Below are 17,351 nucleotides of genomic sequence, written 5' to 3' on the forward strand. Positions count from 1 at the left end.
TACTTACTGTTCTTCTATGACTTCTCTTTGCTCCCTTCCCAATATTGACCCTACAGTTAACCAAGTCACCATCACCCTCTTCTCTGCTCTCATATACTCATCACTTACCCTGTTGCTGCTTAACTCTTGCTAAAATCCAGCCTTGGATTGCATCCATCACCTGTTTTTCTTTACTCCTTCTCAAATGCATCAGAATGGAGCTTGAGGAAATCAGGCAATTGTGCTGATTAGGTTCATAATGAATTGTTATCTAACTTTAACTGGGCTCTCTCTGCAATGAGGCAATGCTTTCATAACCTTTTTTCCCCCTTTTTGTGTGTTATGACCCCCAGTAGAATGTAAGCTCCTTGAGAGCAAGGATTTTTTTACATGCATTTGTATCTGCAGTGTTTATGACAGTGCCTTTCATATATTAATTGCTTAATAGATGCTTCTTGCCTCTTTGCCAGTGATACTGAAATGCAATTTTTAAAAAATCAGATTCATAGCCACAGATTAAGAATCCCTGTCTAGCAGCAGCCTTGTTGAATCTTCTATTTACATATGCTAAAAGCAGAGGCTGTTTTTTCTTTCCTACATTTCTTTTGCTTCTTTTTCTTTTCTTACAATGCCTATCTCCTCCACTAAATGCTGTTTTCATTAGTGATTTGGTTCTACTGATAGGAGGTCAGGGAAAGGACCCTGGTTTCTGAACTTCTTAAGTCCCCTCCTCCACAGCCCTTTTTAGTGCAAATGGGGTTAAAGTCTTCTAAAAGTTTATGTGCTTCCCCAAGAAACTCACCTACTACAAGGGAATAACTTAGATCCTGGGGAACATAGATATCTTTCAGTCATTTTTCTCTTCTTAATTCTGCCAGCATAGTCTCTAAAATGAGTCATAGGAAGGTCAGTGGATAGAGCACTAGACCTCAAGTCAAGAAGACTTTAGTTCAAAACTGACCTCAGACACTTACTAGCTGCCCTCCAAAGTTACCCACTTAATCATTTCTCAGTGTAAATCCAAGGAAGGCAAACTCATTTTATTATCAGTACATTTCCTCAGTCAAAAATGAAGAGGCTAGGGGCGGCTATGTGGCTCAGTGAGTAAAGCGCCGGCCCCAGAGTCAGGAGGACCAGAGTTCGGTTCCGGCCTCAGACACTTAACACCCACATACACACACGCAAAAAAAAACCTAGCCGTGTGACCTTGGGCAAGTTACTTAACCCCAATTGCCCTCCAAAAGGCAAAAAAAAAAAAAATGAAGGGGCTGGATTAGATGATGTCTCAGGTGCTATTCAGCCTGAACCTAGTATTGTTTATCCTGTATAATTAGAAGCCTAAATCTAAGGCAAAACCAATTTTTTTTCATACACACACACTAACATCACAGACGATGCTCTCTAGTAGAAAGGCACATGGCAGGGAGTCAGAAGACTTGTTCTAGTCCGACTCGACTACCGACTAGTTGTGTAACTTTATACAAGACATTTGAGTTCTCTGGGCCTCAGTTTTTGCCTCTGAAAATGAGGAGGTTGGATCTCTGTGGTATCTTTCAGCTACATCATTCCATGATCCCAAGTTCTTTTCCTTCAATAACAATAACAGCTAATATTTATATAAGCACTTTAAGGTTTGCAAAGTGCCCTACATAATTCTCATTTGGTGGTAATAACAACCCTGAGAAATAAGTGCTATTATGATCCCTATTTCATAAATAGAAGGTAGCTGGGTGGATCATAGATAGAGTGCTGGACCTGGAGTCACGAAGACCTGAGTTCAAATCTGACCTTAGATACTTACTAGTTGTGTGACTCTAGGCAAGTCACCTAACCCTGTTTGCTTCAATTTCCTCATTTGTAAAATCAGCTGGCGAAGGATGTGGCAAACCACTCCAGTATCTTTGCAAAGAAAACCCCATCAACACTATGGTGCACAGGTCACAGAGAGTTAGATACAAGAAACAACAGCAACACTTTATAAATGAGAAAATGAGCTGAGAGAGGTTGAATAACTTGCCTAGGACGTCCTGAGACAGGATTGGTATTCAAGTTTTTCTGAATCCAAGCTCAACATTCTATCCACTGTACAACCTACCTGCCATCCATGTCACAGATTAGTGTCAATAAATAAGTCCAGTAATAAGAAAACCTTTCTGTTAAGTAACATACAAGCTTTTTTTTTGCTATATATCTGTAATATATATATATATATATACATATAAAACACCAGATATAAGCAGATAACTATATAATGAGTTCTGTCATTTTATTTGTATGGGGAACTCCCAGATTGAAACTCCCTCCACAGAGGCTAATCATCAACTGGTTTGTAACCTCTAATCTTACCTTCTAGAGAATTACCTGGGACACTTCGGGGTTAGGAGATTTACTCATGGCCAAAAATGACAATATGTATCAGAGGTAAGTCTTAAACCCAGAGTTTCCTGTTTCCTTTTATCCACTACAAAGCGCTTACTCTCATCATATATCTCCCCAAAGGTTATGCTAGGTGATGACAGGTGGCATAGCAGATAGAGTGTTGGGCCTGGAGACAGGAGGACCTGAATTAAAATCCAATCTGAAACACCTACTTGCTATGTGACCCTGGACAAGTCACTTAATCTTCTTTGCCTTAGATTCCTCATCTGTAAAATAAGCTGGAGAAAGAAATGGCAAACCAGTCCAGTATCTTTGCCAAGAAAACCGGAATTGGGTCACAAAGAATGACTGAAATGACTCAATAACCACACAACTCAGGTTTCTGTAAGGATCAAACGTGATAATATTTATAAAAACACTTTCCAAATTCGAAAAGTCTATTATAAAAATGCTAGCTATTATTATTAGTAGTAGAAATAATAATTATGAAACATATTACAGGAGACAGTTAATAGAAACAATGTATATGCAACCAATTTAACACAGAAAGAGGAGATGGATCTGGTAGGACTTAAGTACAGGCTTGCATAGTGACCAACCATTCAATTTGTACCTCTGGATCTCAGCCAGATAATGTCATTTTGTGACATTATGACGGGGTTTGACAACAATGATGTCATTGCGAAATCATATTGGTAGAAGCAAGGTTATATGGGTTATGTCCATATCTTATTGATACTTTTGGCCCTTCCTCCATCTAAAAATAGCAATAACTCTTCCCTCCTCTGATATAGAGTATGTGTAGGTACTCAATCAAGTACTCAATAAACTATATATTTTACTTTGTAAATTATATAGATTCTATATAGAGTACTAAGGACTCTATATAATAACCAATCACTTCTGCTTATGACTCAAGGTGACATCCAATAATTCTAGATGTCACTAGAGGAGGAACCGCTTTGGTTTTGTTATAAAATGAACATAAGGCCCATTTATTAAATTGCTGATGAGGAGCCCATCTGCAATGGTGGAGAGTTTCTACACTGGGAGGTCCCCACAAGGAGGAATCACAGCTTCTGGCCAGAAAAAAGGGCTTATGACAGGAAGAGAATAAGAAGAGGAAAGGAAGTGAATTGTAAGTGATGTGAGAGTATACCTTAAAATTTCATGAAAGGAACAAAATTAAGTCATAGCCTTGGCTCTTACCATATTCACAATTCATTCCCTCATACCCTTCGAGGCAATTGCAAATGTAGCTTCGGATGTAATCCTGGCATATTCCATTGTTCAGGCAGGGTTGGGAGACACATGGAGTGCCAGCTGTAGGAACATCTCATTAGTGAAATACAGCAGGATTTAAGAACTGCAAAACATTTATGGAATGTAATTATCTATAATAAAGGGTATTATTTCCAACCTCATTTTAGTCTCAACCTCTGCCTTAAACAATACTTTTATGAGAGCTTCTAAAAACTGGCAACCTTGGCAAGCTTAAATTTTGACTCTTGGCCTCATTCTCTTCATTCTCTGGATGAGGTTCTTTCAATTAGTAAGACAGCCAGAAGACAGAAAGTCAAAGTGTATAGTAGAACTAGAAGTGAGGGGGTAATTAAGGCAACCCGTTATGGGATCATAACTTCAGAAATGGAAGGGACCTTCATGGCTATCTAGTTAGACACCCTCCTACCACCCCCATCCCTCTTTACAGATGAGAAAACTAAATATTAAAATCTTGAATTTTGCCCCTTTTACCTCTTTCTTTACCCCAAGTGGTATTCATTAGTATGGTTTATTTTTCTAAACTCAATTTAATAAACATATCAAGAATTTACTCTGGATGGATTAGAGGAGGAAGAAACTTGAGGCAGGCATGAGGTGATGGGGGCCTTCACTAGTTAGGTTATAATAAAGAGTTGTTTAATTGAATTGATTCTAGTTCTCCTATTCATAACCTAGACTCTACCCTTTGGGATTACATAAACTGAAGTATAAGAAACTGATTTCTTTTTTGCCAAAAAATCAAATGTACTCTTCTGGTCAATATGTGTTTTAAAAATTATTTCCGGGAGTCAAGATGGCAGAGTGGAAGCAGGACCTCTGCTGGGCTCCAGCTTCCACCTTTCCCAATCAATGTAAAAGGGGACTCTAAACAAACTTTGGAGCTGCAGAACCCACAGAATGACACAGAGAAGCTAACTTCCCGCTGAGGACAGCCCGGCAGGCCGGCAGGAATACACCAGTGCAGTGCTCTGGGAAGTGAGCCCTGGCCGGAGGAGAACCAGAGGTTTTAGCCCCAGGGAGGGCCTGACCAGCCTCCGGCTGGAGGGACTCCAGATCAGCAGCAGCTGTGGCCATTTTCAGATTTATCAACACATAGATGCGAAGGACAAAGTGAGAGGTCAGTGCAGTCTGGACTTTGGGACCCAGTAAGTGGGAGTGCATGACTTGGGGCGAGAAGCTGCTGAGATGCCAGCACAGCCAGCCAGCGCCACATGGCAGCTTCAGCTCCTGGCCTGCAGAATGTAGGGGGACCAAGGGACCAGTCTGAGGGGTAATTGCTCTTGCTTTAACCTTCTTGGATCTGGATTGCAGTCTAGGGTGGAGGTCCTGGGGTGTGTGTCCAGCTTGCCAGAGCGTGTGGAGGCCTCAGAGAAGGCACCCATCTAATACCTCCAGCAGCTGAGAAAACCCCAGAGTTTGGGACGAAAGCTCCACTGTCCGGTGGCAGAGTCCTACTGTGGCAAAAAGCCCAGGGGTCAAGTGACTGAGGGGCGACATGACCAAGCAAAGGAAACAAAGCAGACAGAAGATTCCAACATTAGACTCCTATTTTGGGGACAAAAAGAAGCAAACTATGGAACAGGAGGAAGACAGTGAAGTCAGAATTCCTGCACCAAAAGCTTCAAAGGAAAATACGAGCTGGTTACAGGCCATAGAAGACCTTAAGAAGCAGATAAGAGAAGTGGAGGAAAAATTGGGAAGAGAAATGAGAACAATGCAAGAAAATTATGAAATGAGAGTCAACAGCCTGACTGAGGAAAATCACCTTAAAAAACAGACTGACTCAATTGGCAAAAGAGGCTCAAAAAGGCAATGAGGAGAGGGATGCCTTGAAAAGCCAAATTTGCCAGACGGAAAAAAGAATCTCAAAAGCTCAATGAGGAGAATCATTCCCTTGGATTTAGATTGGAGCAAATGGAAGCTAGTGACTTTAAGAGAAATCAAGATGGTGTTAAACAGATCCAAACAAATGAAAGAATAGTAGGCAATGTGAAATATCTCATGGGAAAAACCACTGACATGGAAAATAGATCCAGGAGAGATAATTTAAAAATTATTGGACTACCTGAAAGCCATGATCAGGAAAAGAACCTAGAAATCATCCTCCAAGAAATTCTCAAGGAAAATTGCCCTGATGTTTTAGAACCAGAAGGCAAAATAGAGGTTGAAAGAATCCACCAATCACCTCCTGAAAAAGATCCCCAAAAGAAAACTCCTAGGAATATTATAGCCAGGTTCTGGAATTCCCAGATCAAGGAGAAAATATAACAAGCAGCCAGGAAGAAACAATTTGAATATTGTGGAAACACAATCAGGATAACACAGGATCTGGCAACTTCTACAGTGAGGGATCGGAAGGGCCTGGAATATGATATTCTGGAGGTCAAAGGAGCTGGGATTAAAACCAAGAATCACCTACCCAGCAAAACTGAGTATCATGTTTCAGGGGAAAATATGGCCATTCAGTGGAATAGAGGACTTTCAAGCATTCTTGATGAAAAAGCCAGAGTTGAATAGAAAATTTCACATTCAGATACAAGAAGCAAGAGAAGCTTGAGAAGGTAAACAGGGAAAAGAAATGAGAAGCCACTTATCAAAGTTGAACTATTAACATTCCTACATGGAGCTCTTCAGTTGTCTGTAAGGTGCTTGATTCTTCTTCGGAAGGTAAGGCCACGTTGGGGTGAACCCTCACTTCAGCCAGAGACTAGCCCTACTACAAACATCTGCTGAAATCCATCTGTCTCTGAGCTCGCCTGCATCTACTCCGCCCTCATCTTTCATGGGGTTACTATCACGGAGGATAAAATCAATGCCCTCATTAAAGCAGCAGGTGTAAATGTTGAACCATTCTGGCCTGGATTATTTGCCAAGGCCCTGTCCAATGTCAACATTGCAAGTGTCATCTGCAATGTAGGAGTTGGTGGACCTGCCCCAGCAGCTGGTGGTGCTGCCCCTGCTGGAGGGGCTGCTCCTGCTAGCACAGCTGCCCCAACTGAGGAGAAGAAGAAAGAGGAAGCAAAGAAAGAAGAATTCGAGGAGTCCAATAATGACATGGGCTTTGGTCTGTTTGACTAAATATTTTTTGTAACATTAAATAAAAAGCTTAACTCAAACTAAAAAAAAAAAACCAAAAACTTTCCTACATGGAAAAAAGATAATTGTAACTGATGAAGCTTTTCTCAGTATGAAAATAGTTGAAGGGAATATACAAACATATATGTGTGTGTGTGTCTATATTGGAGGGTATATGGGCATATGAATACATATGTGAATGTGTGCATATATGTTTACAGGTATACATAGATGGGGAAATTAAGAGGTGAGAGAGGAATATAATGAGAGGAGATAGAGAGAGACAGAATGGGGTAAACTATCTCATAAAGAAGAGGCAAGGGAAAAGGGTTACAATGGAGGGGAAGAACAGGAAGGCAAAAGGGAATGAGTCTACCTTATTCTCACTAAATTTGGCTTGGGGAGGGAATGAAATACACACTAAATAGGGTATCTCACCCTATAGGAGAGTAGGGGGAAGGGGATGAGAGGGGGGATGATGAAAGGGAGGGCAGGCTGGGGGGGAGAGAAGTTGGAAGCACCCACTTTTGAAAAGGGATGAGATCAAAGTAGAGAATAGAACAAGTGGGTGGTGGGATAGGATGGAGGGAAATATAGTCAGTCTTTTACAATATATCTACTATGTTAATGTTTTGCATTAGCTACACATGTACAATCTATACTGAACTGCTTATCTTCCCAGTAAGGGTGGGTGACAAGGGAGGAAGGGAATGAACCTGGAATTCAAAGTTTTAAAATCAAATGTTTAAAATTATATATATACATATATACTATTATTAATACTATCTTACATGTAATTGGGAAAGAAGATATACAGGCACTGGGGCAAAGAGATCCACCATATCCTACTGGAAAAGTCTAAAGGGGTATGGGAGAAGATATGGGAGAGAGCAGATTGGAGGAGGGGATAGGCTGTGGGATTGCTATTCTGGGGTGGTGGGTAGGGGAAAAATGGGGAGAAAATTTGTAACTCAAAATGTAGCGGAAATTAATGATGTAAATCAGAAGTTAATAAAGCATTTGAAAAATGAAAAAAAAATTATTTTCACTCTGAGACAGAGGAAAAAAAATACATTAACTATATCTTATTTAAAAAAAAAAAGAATTTACTCTACACACTGCCAGACACTGTGGATGTGAAGAGAAAAAGACCCTGTCCTCAAGGAGTTTACATTATATTCTTCTTTCTTTTCCCCTTCTTCATTTTAAAAATTCCCCCTTTGCCATTTAAACTCCTTTCTGACTCCACACTTCTTTACTAGATTGAGACTCCTAAATACAAAACCTCTTCAGGAACAGGCAATGCAGGATAGGAAGGTAAACAAAAAGAAAACCCATGAGATCAGTTGCCCTAGCCTTAACTCCTTAGCCTATAATAAGTTCTCTCTTTCAGATTGCACTAAGTTGGAGGCTTCATTACTAATAAACAACTGGGTTTCCTCAGGACCTCGGTCATCCATGGACACAAGATTCATCATGTTCTACCGCTGTGACCAGCATTGGCAGTGAATCTATTACCATGTCACATTACCAGTAATCTACTACCTAAAATGCTTGACTGTCTACTCGAGTCATTTCTCCAAGGTTTTAAAAGATGTACAACAGGTGTGAACTTTTTGATGCCAGTTATTTTGAAAAAATACATTCCAACAACTTTAGCATTATGTGTGGAAATCCAAGAAGTCATTAGGGAATGAACAATTTGAGAACTAAATGCTTAGACAACTCTTTGGTTCAATTCTTCAAAGCTCAGTAATTTCCCCGGTATGGGAGGAAGTTCTCTCCATTAATATAAGACTGAACATTTTGTGTAATTTTGTAGGTGACCTTCAAGAGGTACTTTGACCAAAAAACTTGTGGTCAACCTGAAGATGAACTGAGGAATAATGCTCTCAAATGCACCATAGAGGTAGTGAGTAATTAATGGAAAGAGTTTTGAATTTGGAGTCACAAGACTTGGGTTTTGAGTGTTAGTTCTGCAAGTAATGTAACCTAGGTTAAATCACTTCACTTGTTTGGGACTCATTTTCTTTATCTCTAAGATAAGGGGTTTGGATCCCCTATGGTTCCTCCCTAGTTCTAAAATTCTATGATTCAAGTAAACACTGACAAGACAAATCAAAGAAAGCCACCTACCCATATACTGGCTCCAAAATGCATGCTGTAAGACAAAACAAAGATTCAAATATTTAAAATGGCAGTTTCTCCCTTCTATTCTCCCTTCCACAAAAGCATTTGTTTATTAAAATTTTTATTGAAACATGTGCCAAAATACGAGAATGACAAAAGTAGGATTGAATTTTGGTATTCATCTGAATATTTCAAAATGTGGCAGTGAAAATGAACATTTAACATCCTAATTTTTAAAAATTGGAATGATTGAAGCTTTCATTGTCCATCTAAACATCTTGGATTCATGAAGGCCACAAATGCTTGGTATTTGTTTCTCCAACTGACCACTGCCCAGTACACTACTAGTTTGGAATAAGTCCAGTTTCCTACATTCAGCAAGGGATGGGGGTAGAGACAATATGTTATAGACAACAAGAGAGCTACCTCTATAACCTCTCTTACTTTTGAAGTGGCTAGCAGCGTCGTGTGTCACTGTCTGTAAAGAATCACAGCTATTACATTCATTTTCACAAAGCAATAATGGTGAAAATTCTCCTTTGGAAAAGTGAGCTGCAGGACAGCTTCAAGGGAATCTGGCAAATCTCTGACTTTTTGGTTCCATCCCTACCATCTCCTCCTCCAATTTTGTTTCTTATGCTAGGCTAGATAGCTCAGACTCTTTGGTGGGCATACACAATTACTTTGTCTCACTCAGCCTCCCTTCTGTGACTGGGAGAACCTAACCCAATAAATACTAGCTAGCACTGTTGTTTGCAGATATTAGGTGCTTAATTAATGTTTGTTGAACCAATGTTTGTTCAATTTGCTGCCTGGAAACACATCAGTACAATATTTTAAGAACTAACTCTGTAGTTGTTCATGCTCCCTTGGGCCTGTTGCCTTAAGCAGGTCTGAACTGGCTTCTCTAGCAGGATGTTCAAAATCCTGTTTTGCTAGAGTGCTGAGGCTAGTTTGAAGGGGCGGTAATAATCATTCCTAGGAGGACCTTACGGGGTCATGGTTTGCAAGAATCATATGTTCAAGATGCTTAGGGGAGATGCAAAGATAAATAAGACCTGGTGCCTATCCTCAAGCGGTTTATAATCTGTCGAGGGTGGTAAGTTGCACACACCACTAGGTATTGTACAAAAGAGGATAAAATGAATGTGTAACTGTCTTAAGTGCCTGTACTTTTTCATGACTGCTGTCAGGCAGCTAGGGGGTAAAATGGATAGAGTGCTGGGCCTGGTATCAAGAACGCCTGAGGTGAAATCTGGTCCCAGACACTTCCTAGCTGTGTGACCCTGGGCAAGTCACTTAACCCGCTTTGCCTCAGTTCCCTCATTTGTAAAATGAGCTGGAGAAGAAAATGACAAACCACTTCAGTATCTTTGATAAGAAAACCCAAAATAGGGTCAAAAAGAGTCATTCATGATTGAACAACAACCATGTGAAACAGTAGGGTTTAATTTAGAAGTCACTGAGCAGATTCTGAATATCTTCCAGGGGAGGTATAACATGGGTGTGAAATTCAGCTAAAACTACAGGACTTCAGCTTCAAAAGGCAGGTGCTGTGCTATTTAAAAAGATAAAGGACTGGTTTTCTCATTTAATCTATAAGGGGATTTTTGAAGGTGGGGGCATTTAGTGTGGAATAATGTATGTGAAGACAGGTATTAATGACCCTTTAAGATAGTCTTAGAAAATGACACTCCTTTATTTGCCCAGGCAATTTTGTCAGAAGAGGGAGTTTATTTTTATTCACTTCATTACCAGCTGAGATTCATGGGAAAGAGCAAATTAATTTTTAAAAAGGTCCAAACCATGAGGCCTGGGATATTGTAAGCGCAACTGCTGGCAAGGCATGGTTAAAGATCTGAAGACAGTATAGAGATTAGATTAAACCAGGCTGTATAGTCTGATTCCCTGAGTCATATGACATTAAGAAGTATATTTCTAATAATAATTATAATAATAACTGACATTTGCATAGTGCTTTAAGGTTTGCAAGGTATTTTAGATATAGACATAGATACACATATTGCCTCATTTTATTTTTACAATACCCCTTCAGGGTTGGTACCATAGTATTATTGTCCCCATTTTACAGATGAAAGACTCAGGCTCAAAAAGGTTAACTCGTTGTAATTAGGTCACCCCATCTATTAAGTGCTGGGAGTGGGATTTAGACCCAGGACTCTCCTAACTCCAAAACTTGCTCTCTTTTATTCATAGCACCTGATTCCTTTATGTCTAATGGAAAAAGGGAGGTGTTGGCTGGTGATATAACCAGGCTATTCTCCCCATTAGAACTGGAGACCCTTCCTGTGACTTACCTGATTGTCTGATTTAGGGCTAAAACAAAAGGGAAAATCCAACTCAAATGCCACTTCACAGAGCACCATGTATTATAGTTATATCTATGTGAAACTCTCCCACTAGACTATAAGCTTGAGGGCAAAGCCTTGTCATAGCTAAACTTTGTAATTCCCTTAGTGCCTATACTATGCTCTACACATAATAGACATTTAATATATAATTGTTGACCTGAATTGGAGTAATCTAAAACCCTTTGGAAAAAGTCCCAAGAAATGTTGTGAATTCCAGAATTAATGATTAAGTTTTTTCATAGATGGGCCTCATCTATGGGGGAAGAAAGACATTCTAGTAGTCTAGGACAAATAGTCCTAATTCATCTCATAAATGGCATTTCCAGTTAGGAAAGCCATTAAAAACCTGCCCTCTATCCCCATCTCCCCAACCCGCCATTGGTAATGGATTTAGTTTGGACACCTGATTGGTTTCCAGAAGTCTTGAGTGCAAGCTATTCACCACAGTATCCGTAAGGCAATATTTTCTACTATGGATAGTAAAAAACATTCATTCTCAGACATGAGATTATAAAAGTAAAAAAAGACAATTTTTATGATATAAGGTTAAAAGAACCTTTATACAAGTTAGTCAATACAGTTAGAATCAAAAGACATTATTGGAAAGAAATATTTGTAATATCTCTAATAAAAGTTTAACCTTCAAAATCTATAGGGGACTGGTACAAATATATATGATCAAGAGATATAGTGAAGTGTGTGAACAGGTTTCAAAGGAAAAATACAAGTTATCAACTATCATCTGAAAAAATTTTAAATCATGAAAAATCACCAGGGATGACTAGTCTCAAATTCAGCTGTGAAACCGCTGAACATAATTTGTTCCTTTTATTAGTGTCGTAGCAACAACTGAGAGGGATAGGGGAAGGGCAACACTAATACAGCTCAAAGAAAAATGGTAGCGATGGTTTTTTTGTTTTGTTTTTTTAAGCTACTGAAATGGAAGACTCTGGGTGCAGAACATTGTGTATGCTATGTGACTTAGTTAGTATGTTGATTGGTTATGGGGAACTGCTTTATTCCCCTATTTCTTTTAAAAGCCTTTGTTAGAAGGAATGACTCTGGGTGAGGATGGGACATGTATGGAAATTAAAATGATTTAAAAACAAATCAATTAAAAATTAAAAAATGAAGTTGGGGAGTGGGCCTGTAGTCTAAAAATGAGTGGCATTTAGCCTTCTAATGAGTCAATTTGAGTCACTCTACCCCACTTCAAACCTCAGGTTCTCCCATCTCTAAAATGAAGGGGTTGTCATCTAGAAATTCTTTCTGAAGAAGGATGTACAGCATCCAGTTCTAACCCCTGCTACGAGAGCATTGTTATGTTTTCATCATGAGCGCTGACACCAAATGCTACAAATCAGGGCTTGATTTATTGTTCTGTTGATTGAATTTCAAAAAGTGTTAATAATGCAGATTAAATTTAAAAGCATGGGGGTATATTCCCCTGATCCCCACCCCAAGCTGTTGTTCATTTGCTTTTCAGATGTGTCTGACTCTTTGTGACCACATTTGGGGTTTTCTTGACAAAGATCTGGGAGTGCTTTGCCATTTCCTTCTCCAGCTCATTTTACAGCTGAGGAAACTGAGGCAAAGAGGGTTAAGTGACTTGTCCCAGGGTCACACAACTAGGAAGTGTCTGAGGCTAGATTTGAATCAGGAAAATGACTCTTCCTGACTTCGGGCCTGTTGTTAAACATTTACCACTACATTCCTCCTTCTACATCTCTGATCCTATTTGCTTAGGGTACTGAATATACTAAATTCTTTCAAAAGACATTAGTTCTTAGCTCTTCAGTGACAGCAAAGTCCTTTAGGAAGTCTGACTGAGGTTTGAACATGCAATTGTTTCTTTAGAACTTAACAGTGACTTAATGTATAAAAACAACCACAGTTTTGTGAATACGGACATTAAGATCGCTTCTCCCACTTAGCACCTGTCACATAGTAAGGGGCTTAATAAATATTTATTGCTTGATGTGTATGTATGTGTACTGTGTGTGTGTGTGTACAAATACACATACACACATATGCTATCTCCCTTGGCCCTTTCAGGGCAGGGCCCAATCCTTCTTGCTTTTGTATCCCCAGGAACTAACACAGGTACTTAGTGGGTGCTTAATAAATGCTTGTTGACTACTGGAATTAGCAGAGGAAAAAAGGTAGACTGATAATTAGGGTTAAATGAGGGATGCTTAAAAAAATACACATAATTTGAATGCCAGAGAATTCCACTCTCTATGGTATGTAGTGTTTTTGTTTGTTTATTTTTGCTTTTTGTTTTTCTGGGGGGTATTTTGGTAATAAATCAAGTTTTGTGAATTGTAGTAAAGCCAGAAAGCCTCCAGAGAATAGCACAATCCATGGGACACAATGTTTTGAACACAGAGAGCAAGTTTTCAAAACTTCATAGTTCTCACCAGTGTCTTGTTCCTGCCTCTGCTTTATGATATCTTGGTAGGAAATAGGACTTGCAAATATATGGGGGCCCTTCCAAGGGAAATCAGAGCAGTACACTATAAATTTCTCATAACCACAAGTAAACACAGCCCACTTCAGATGAGTTCACAGCATATGGACATATAAGGGAGTCAGAACACTTGGAAAATTGTTAAAGCAAACTTTGTAGTCACAGATGGAAACCTTTATTCAGAATGAACTGTTAAAATGGTTTTCTCTGGACTATATAGAAGTAAAAATGCAAAATGTAAATTAAATACTTTACCATTAAAAAACAGAAATGTTCTCACCTTATACCCTAATTAAGCTAACCTTACTGTTACTGCCTTCCACTGAACTAGGGAGTTGTTTAAAATGGACATGCCTCTGACTTGGACTACTTCCAATGCATACCTGGTCACATGTGTCAAGGCAATATAACTAATCCAAATAGTAAATCATGATGAAATTTTTATGTAGGAGGTTAGTCCTAAGAAAGGTTATTTTGTTCTCAAAAATGGGTTGACCTTTTTGAGACAAGTAGGCCTTTCTGTTAAACATATTAATTTCTAGCATAGCAGGGGAAAATCTCTTGCTATGCATGATGTCTAAAGCTAACCAATGCCTATAACTTGCCAAGTTTGGAAAAAGCATTGCTATACTAGAGTATACTTGACCTTGCTCTCTCCATATGCATTTATGTTGAGTGTGATTCTGTGGTTGACCTAATTAAAAGTTAGGGTCTCAAGCACAGATCCTAGAGTAATTCACCTACTAATTTGTTTGAGTAGTGGAAAGAAATGTTGTCCTTTCTAAAACATGTAACTAATTAAATGTTGTTCCTTTGAGATGTGAAATTTCTGCAAGACAGCAAAAGGTAAATTAATTAGAAATGGGGAAAAAAATGTAGTACATACAGTCTTTTCATTGTTTTCAAACACTTCCCTTGCTTCTTCATAAACACATTTTTCTTCAAAGCATTCTCTTTCCAAATTTCCCTTTAAAATCTCCTCCAAAATAAAGGATCTGGCACGTTTCGTTCTTACTATAACTTCATTTGCCTTAGAAGCCGGCCAAAATACTGGAAAGCAGGGCGAGAAAGTAGGTGAGGTCAACACTTAAAGAGATCATCCAAGAATTATTAGATCTCTGTCTTCAAAAAGTCCAGGATATATGGAAGTTTTGAAAATAAAAGAAAGTCCTAGAACTAATTGACATTCTTGCTAATGCAAATACCTTTTTCTTTCATTTAAGTTCATTTTTCCACTAAAGAAAGGTGAAACTGTACTAAAACATGACATGAATTTAAAACACCAAGGAAATATTTCTGACTGCCACAAATTAGCTTTGTGACCTTGGACGAGTTTCACAAAATTTTTCTTCCAAACCAGTTTTAGTATGATTAGTGTAACTTTATTTTTTATACTTTCTTTTCAAAGTGGGCCTCAGTTTTCACAGCTGTAAGATGAAGGATCTGGACTAGACCTATCATCTGAAGTTTTTTCCCCTTATGAATTCAACAAGCACTGGCATTTCAATAAGCAAAAACTGAAAAATGGATTACATACATGAAACTATGTAGTTCTCTTAACAATTAGGTTTTACACGTACTCATTTAATTTAACAAGATAGTAACAAAGCTTGTTTGTGTCCTGAATTTCCTTTTTACCTCTTTTGTATATTTTAAGTGTTTTCCTTAATTATTTTCTTTTTCTTAGATTATCTGGTAAGATTTTTTTTACTTCTAACATCCTATAATTTTATTTTATTCAAAATATAGATTATTTTATTTCTTGGTAAATATGAAATGTATAATCAGAGATTTATAATCTAGAAGATTGCTGTTATCTTATAATCAGTATCATTTTATTTCAAATGAGAAGATTTTAATCACTTGACTTATTGAAAACACTTAATCATTTTGGTGAACATAAGACCTCATTTCTCCTGTTTGCTTTTCAAAGTTATTACATTGACTGTGAATATATCAGTCTCTCCTTTCCCTCTCCTTTCTTCTTTTCATTTACTTCTCTTCTTCACTTTGTTATTGCAGTAAAGTACACTTATCACTGACCATAGGCTTAGGTAAATTCAACAATTACAAAATAGGTGAGAAAGTCTCTTAGACCATTTGGGAGAGAGGAGAAAATGGCATGTTGTAAAGAAAAATGTGATTTTTACACTGTTCAGGCTAATATTGGAAGGGGAAAGGAGAAATAAGAGGATCCTTCTAGCAATGAAAAAAAGACAGTATCCTGACTAGTTTGCTCCCTGAAAAAAATCTCCATCTCTCAGATCTGCTTCTGGGTTGTCTCAAAAAAAAAGCCATCAGAACAAAGGCAAATGAAGATAATAATACAGTAGAATCAAACATCCTACCTGACTGTTCTGACTGATGGAGAGAGAAGGTAAGGAAACATAACTGCATTATCCAAAAACAACCCGCCATTCTGTTGTCCAGGCTATTCCGATGGAGTCCAGCTGCATATCAGTGGGTCTTTCAGGAGAGTTAAGCAAATAAAGATAGTTCAAAGTTCAGAGTTCACTGCCATGGGGGTGGGAAGGAATGAGGGAGAAAGGAAAGAAGACTGTTGCTGCTGCAGGATAATTAGCCAATACTCTTTACTACATCAGAAAATGTGCTTCATAACATGTCACTTATTCAGCACCTGTGGACCTTGTTTATGGAGACCAGACAGAGCCCTGGATCACTCTATTTTGCTCTCATCCAGAACCTCTGGAAAATAGAATACAACTTAAATCTAACATGTCTAGGTCTTACCCACAGAGGTGGGTAAAGGGGTCTCCAGCCTCCCTGCAATCACTAAATGTATAGATTGAGAACAGGACAGCTCTTTATTCTATCTCATATATATATATATGTATATATATATATATATATATATATATGAACAGAAAACATATTAAAGGTCTCACGGTAATCTGTAAACAATCAATGCAATTCATTCTCTATGGTGAATCCCTTATTACCCTAATATCCTCTACTTTTCTTCTAAATTCAAAATACAATTCTGTGGTTTGGACTGTTCTCAGAAAAGCAATATACTTTTTTTCCTCTTTTTTCTTTTTTTAGTTAAATAGTATTTGATTTTTTTCAATTACATGTAAAGATAATTTTCAACATTCATTTTTTATAAGATTTTGAATTTCAAATTTTTTCTCTCCTTCCCCCTCCTCCCCCCTCCCCAAGGTGGCAAATAACCTGATATAGATTATATATGCATAATCATTTTAAACATATTTCCATGTTTGTCATGTTGTGAAAGAAGAAACAGATCAAAAAATAAAGCAAAAATAGTATCTGCATTCAGACTCCACAGTTTTTTCTCTGGATGTGGATGGCATTTTTCATCATGAGTTCTTTGGAATTGTCATTGTATTGCTGAGAAGAGCTAAGTCTATCACAGTTGATCATTACACTATATTGCTGTTGCATGTACAGTTTTCTCCTGGTTCTACTCACTTCACTCAGCTTCAGTTCATGTAAGTCTTTGCAGGTTTTTCTGAAATCTACCTGCTCACCATTTTTTGTAGCACAATAGGATTTCGTTACATTCATACACCATAACTTGTTCAGTCATTCCTCAGTTGATGGGCATCCCTTCGATTTCCAATTCTTTGCCACCACAAAAAGAGTTGCTATAAATAACTTTTTACATGTAGACCCTTTTT

General features: G+C 38.2%; 1 protein-coding gene across 1 annotated transcript in view; it reads right to left on the reverse strand.

The window, feature by feature from the left end:
* Window positions 1-16,145, reverse strand: part of PROZ (protein Z, vitamin K dependent plasma glycoprotein) — a 32,537-nt gene extending 16,392 nt beyond the window's left edge. Inside the window, exons 1-4 of the mRNA XM_069093939.1 lie at window positions 16,038-16,145; window positions 14,576-14,739; window positions 8,854-8,878; window positions 3,568-3,681 (exon numbers count right to left, since the gene is read on the reverse strand). Of these exons, the coding sequence (XP_068950040.1) occupies window positions 3,568-3,681; window positions 8,854-8,878; window positions 14,576-14,739; window positions 16,038-16,107 (373 nt within the window). The 5' untranslated portion in view covers window positions 16,108-16,145. The remainder of the gene's footprint in view (window positions 1-3,567; window positions 3,682-8,853; window positions 8,879-14,575; window positions 14,740-16,037) is intronic.
* Between the last annotated feature and the right edge of the window lie 1,206 nt (window positions 16,146-17,351).

This window comes from Petaurus breviceps, unplaced genomic scaffold (assembly GCF_028583685.1).
Source record: "Petaurus breviceps papuanus isolate PSGF00001 unplaced genomic scaffold, PetGlider_PUasm1.0 214, whole genome shotgun sequence".
Taxonomy (NCBI): domain Eukaryota; kingdom Metazoa; phylum Chordata; class Mammalia; order Diprotodontia; family Petauridae; genus Petaurus; species Petaurus breviceps.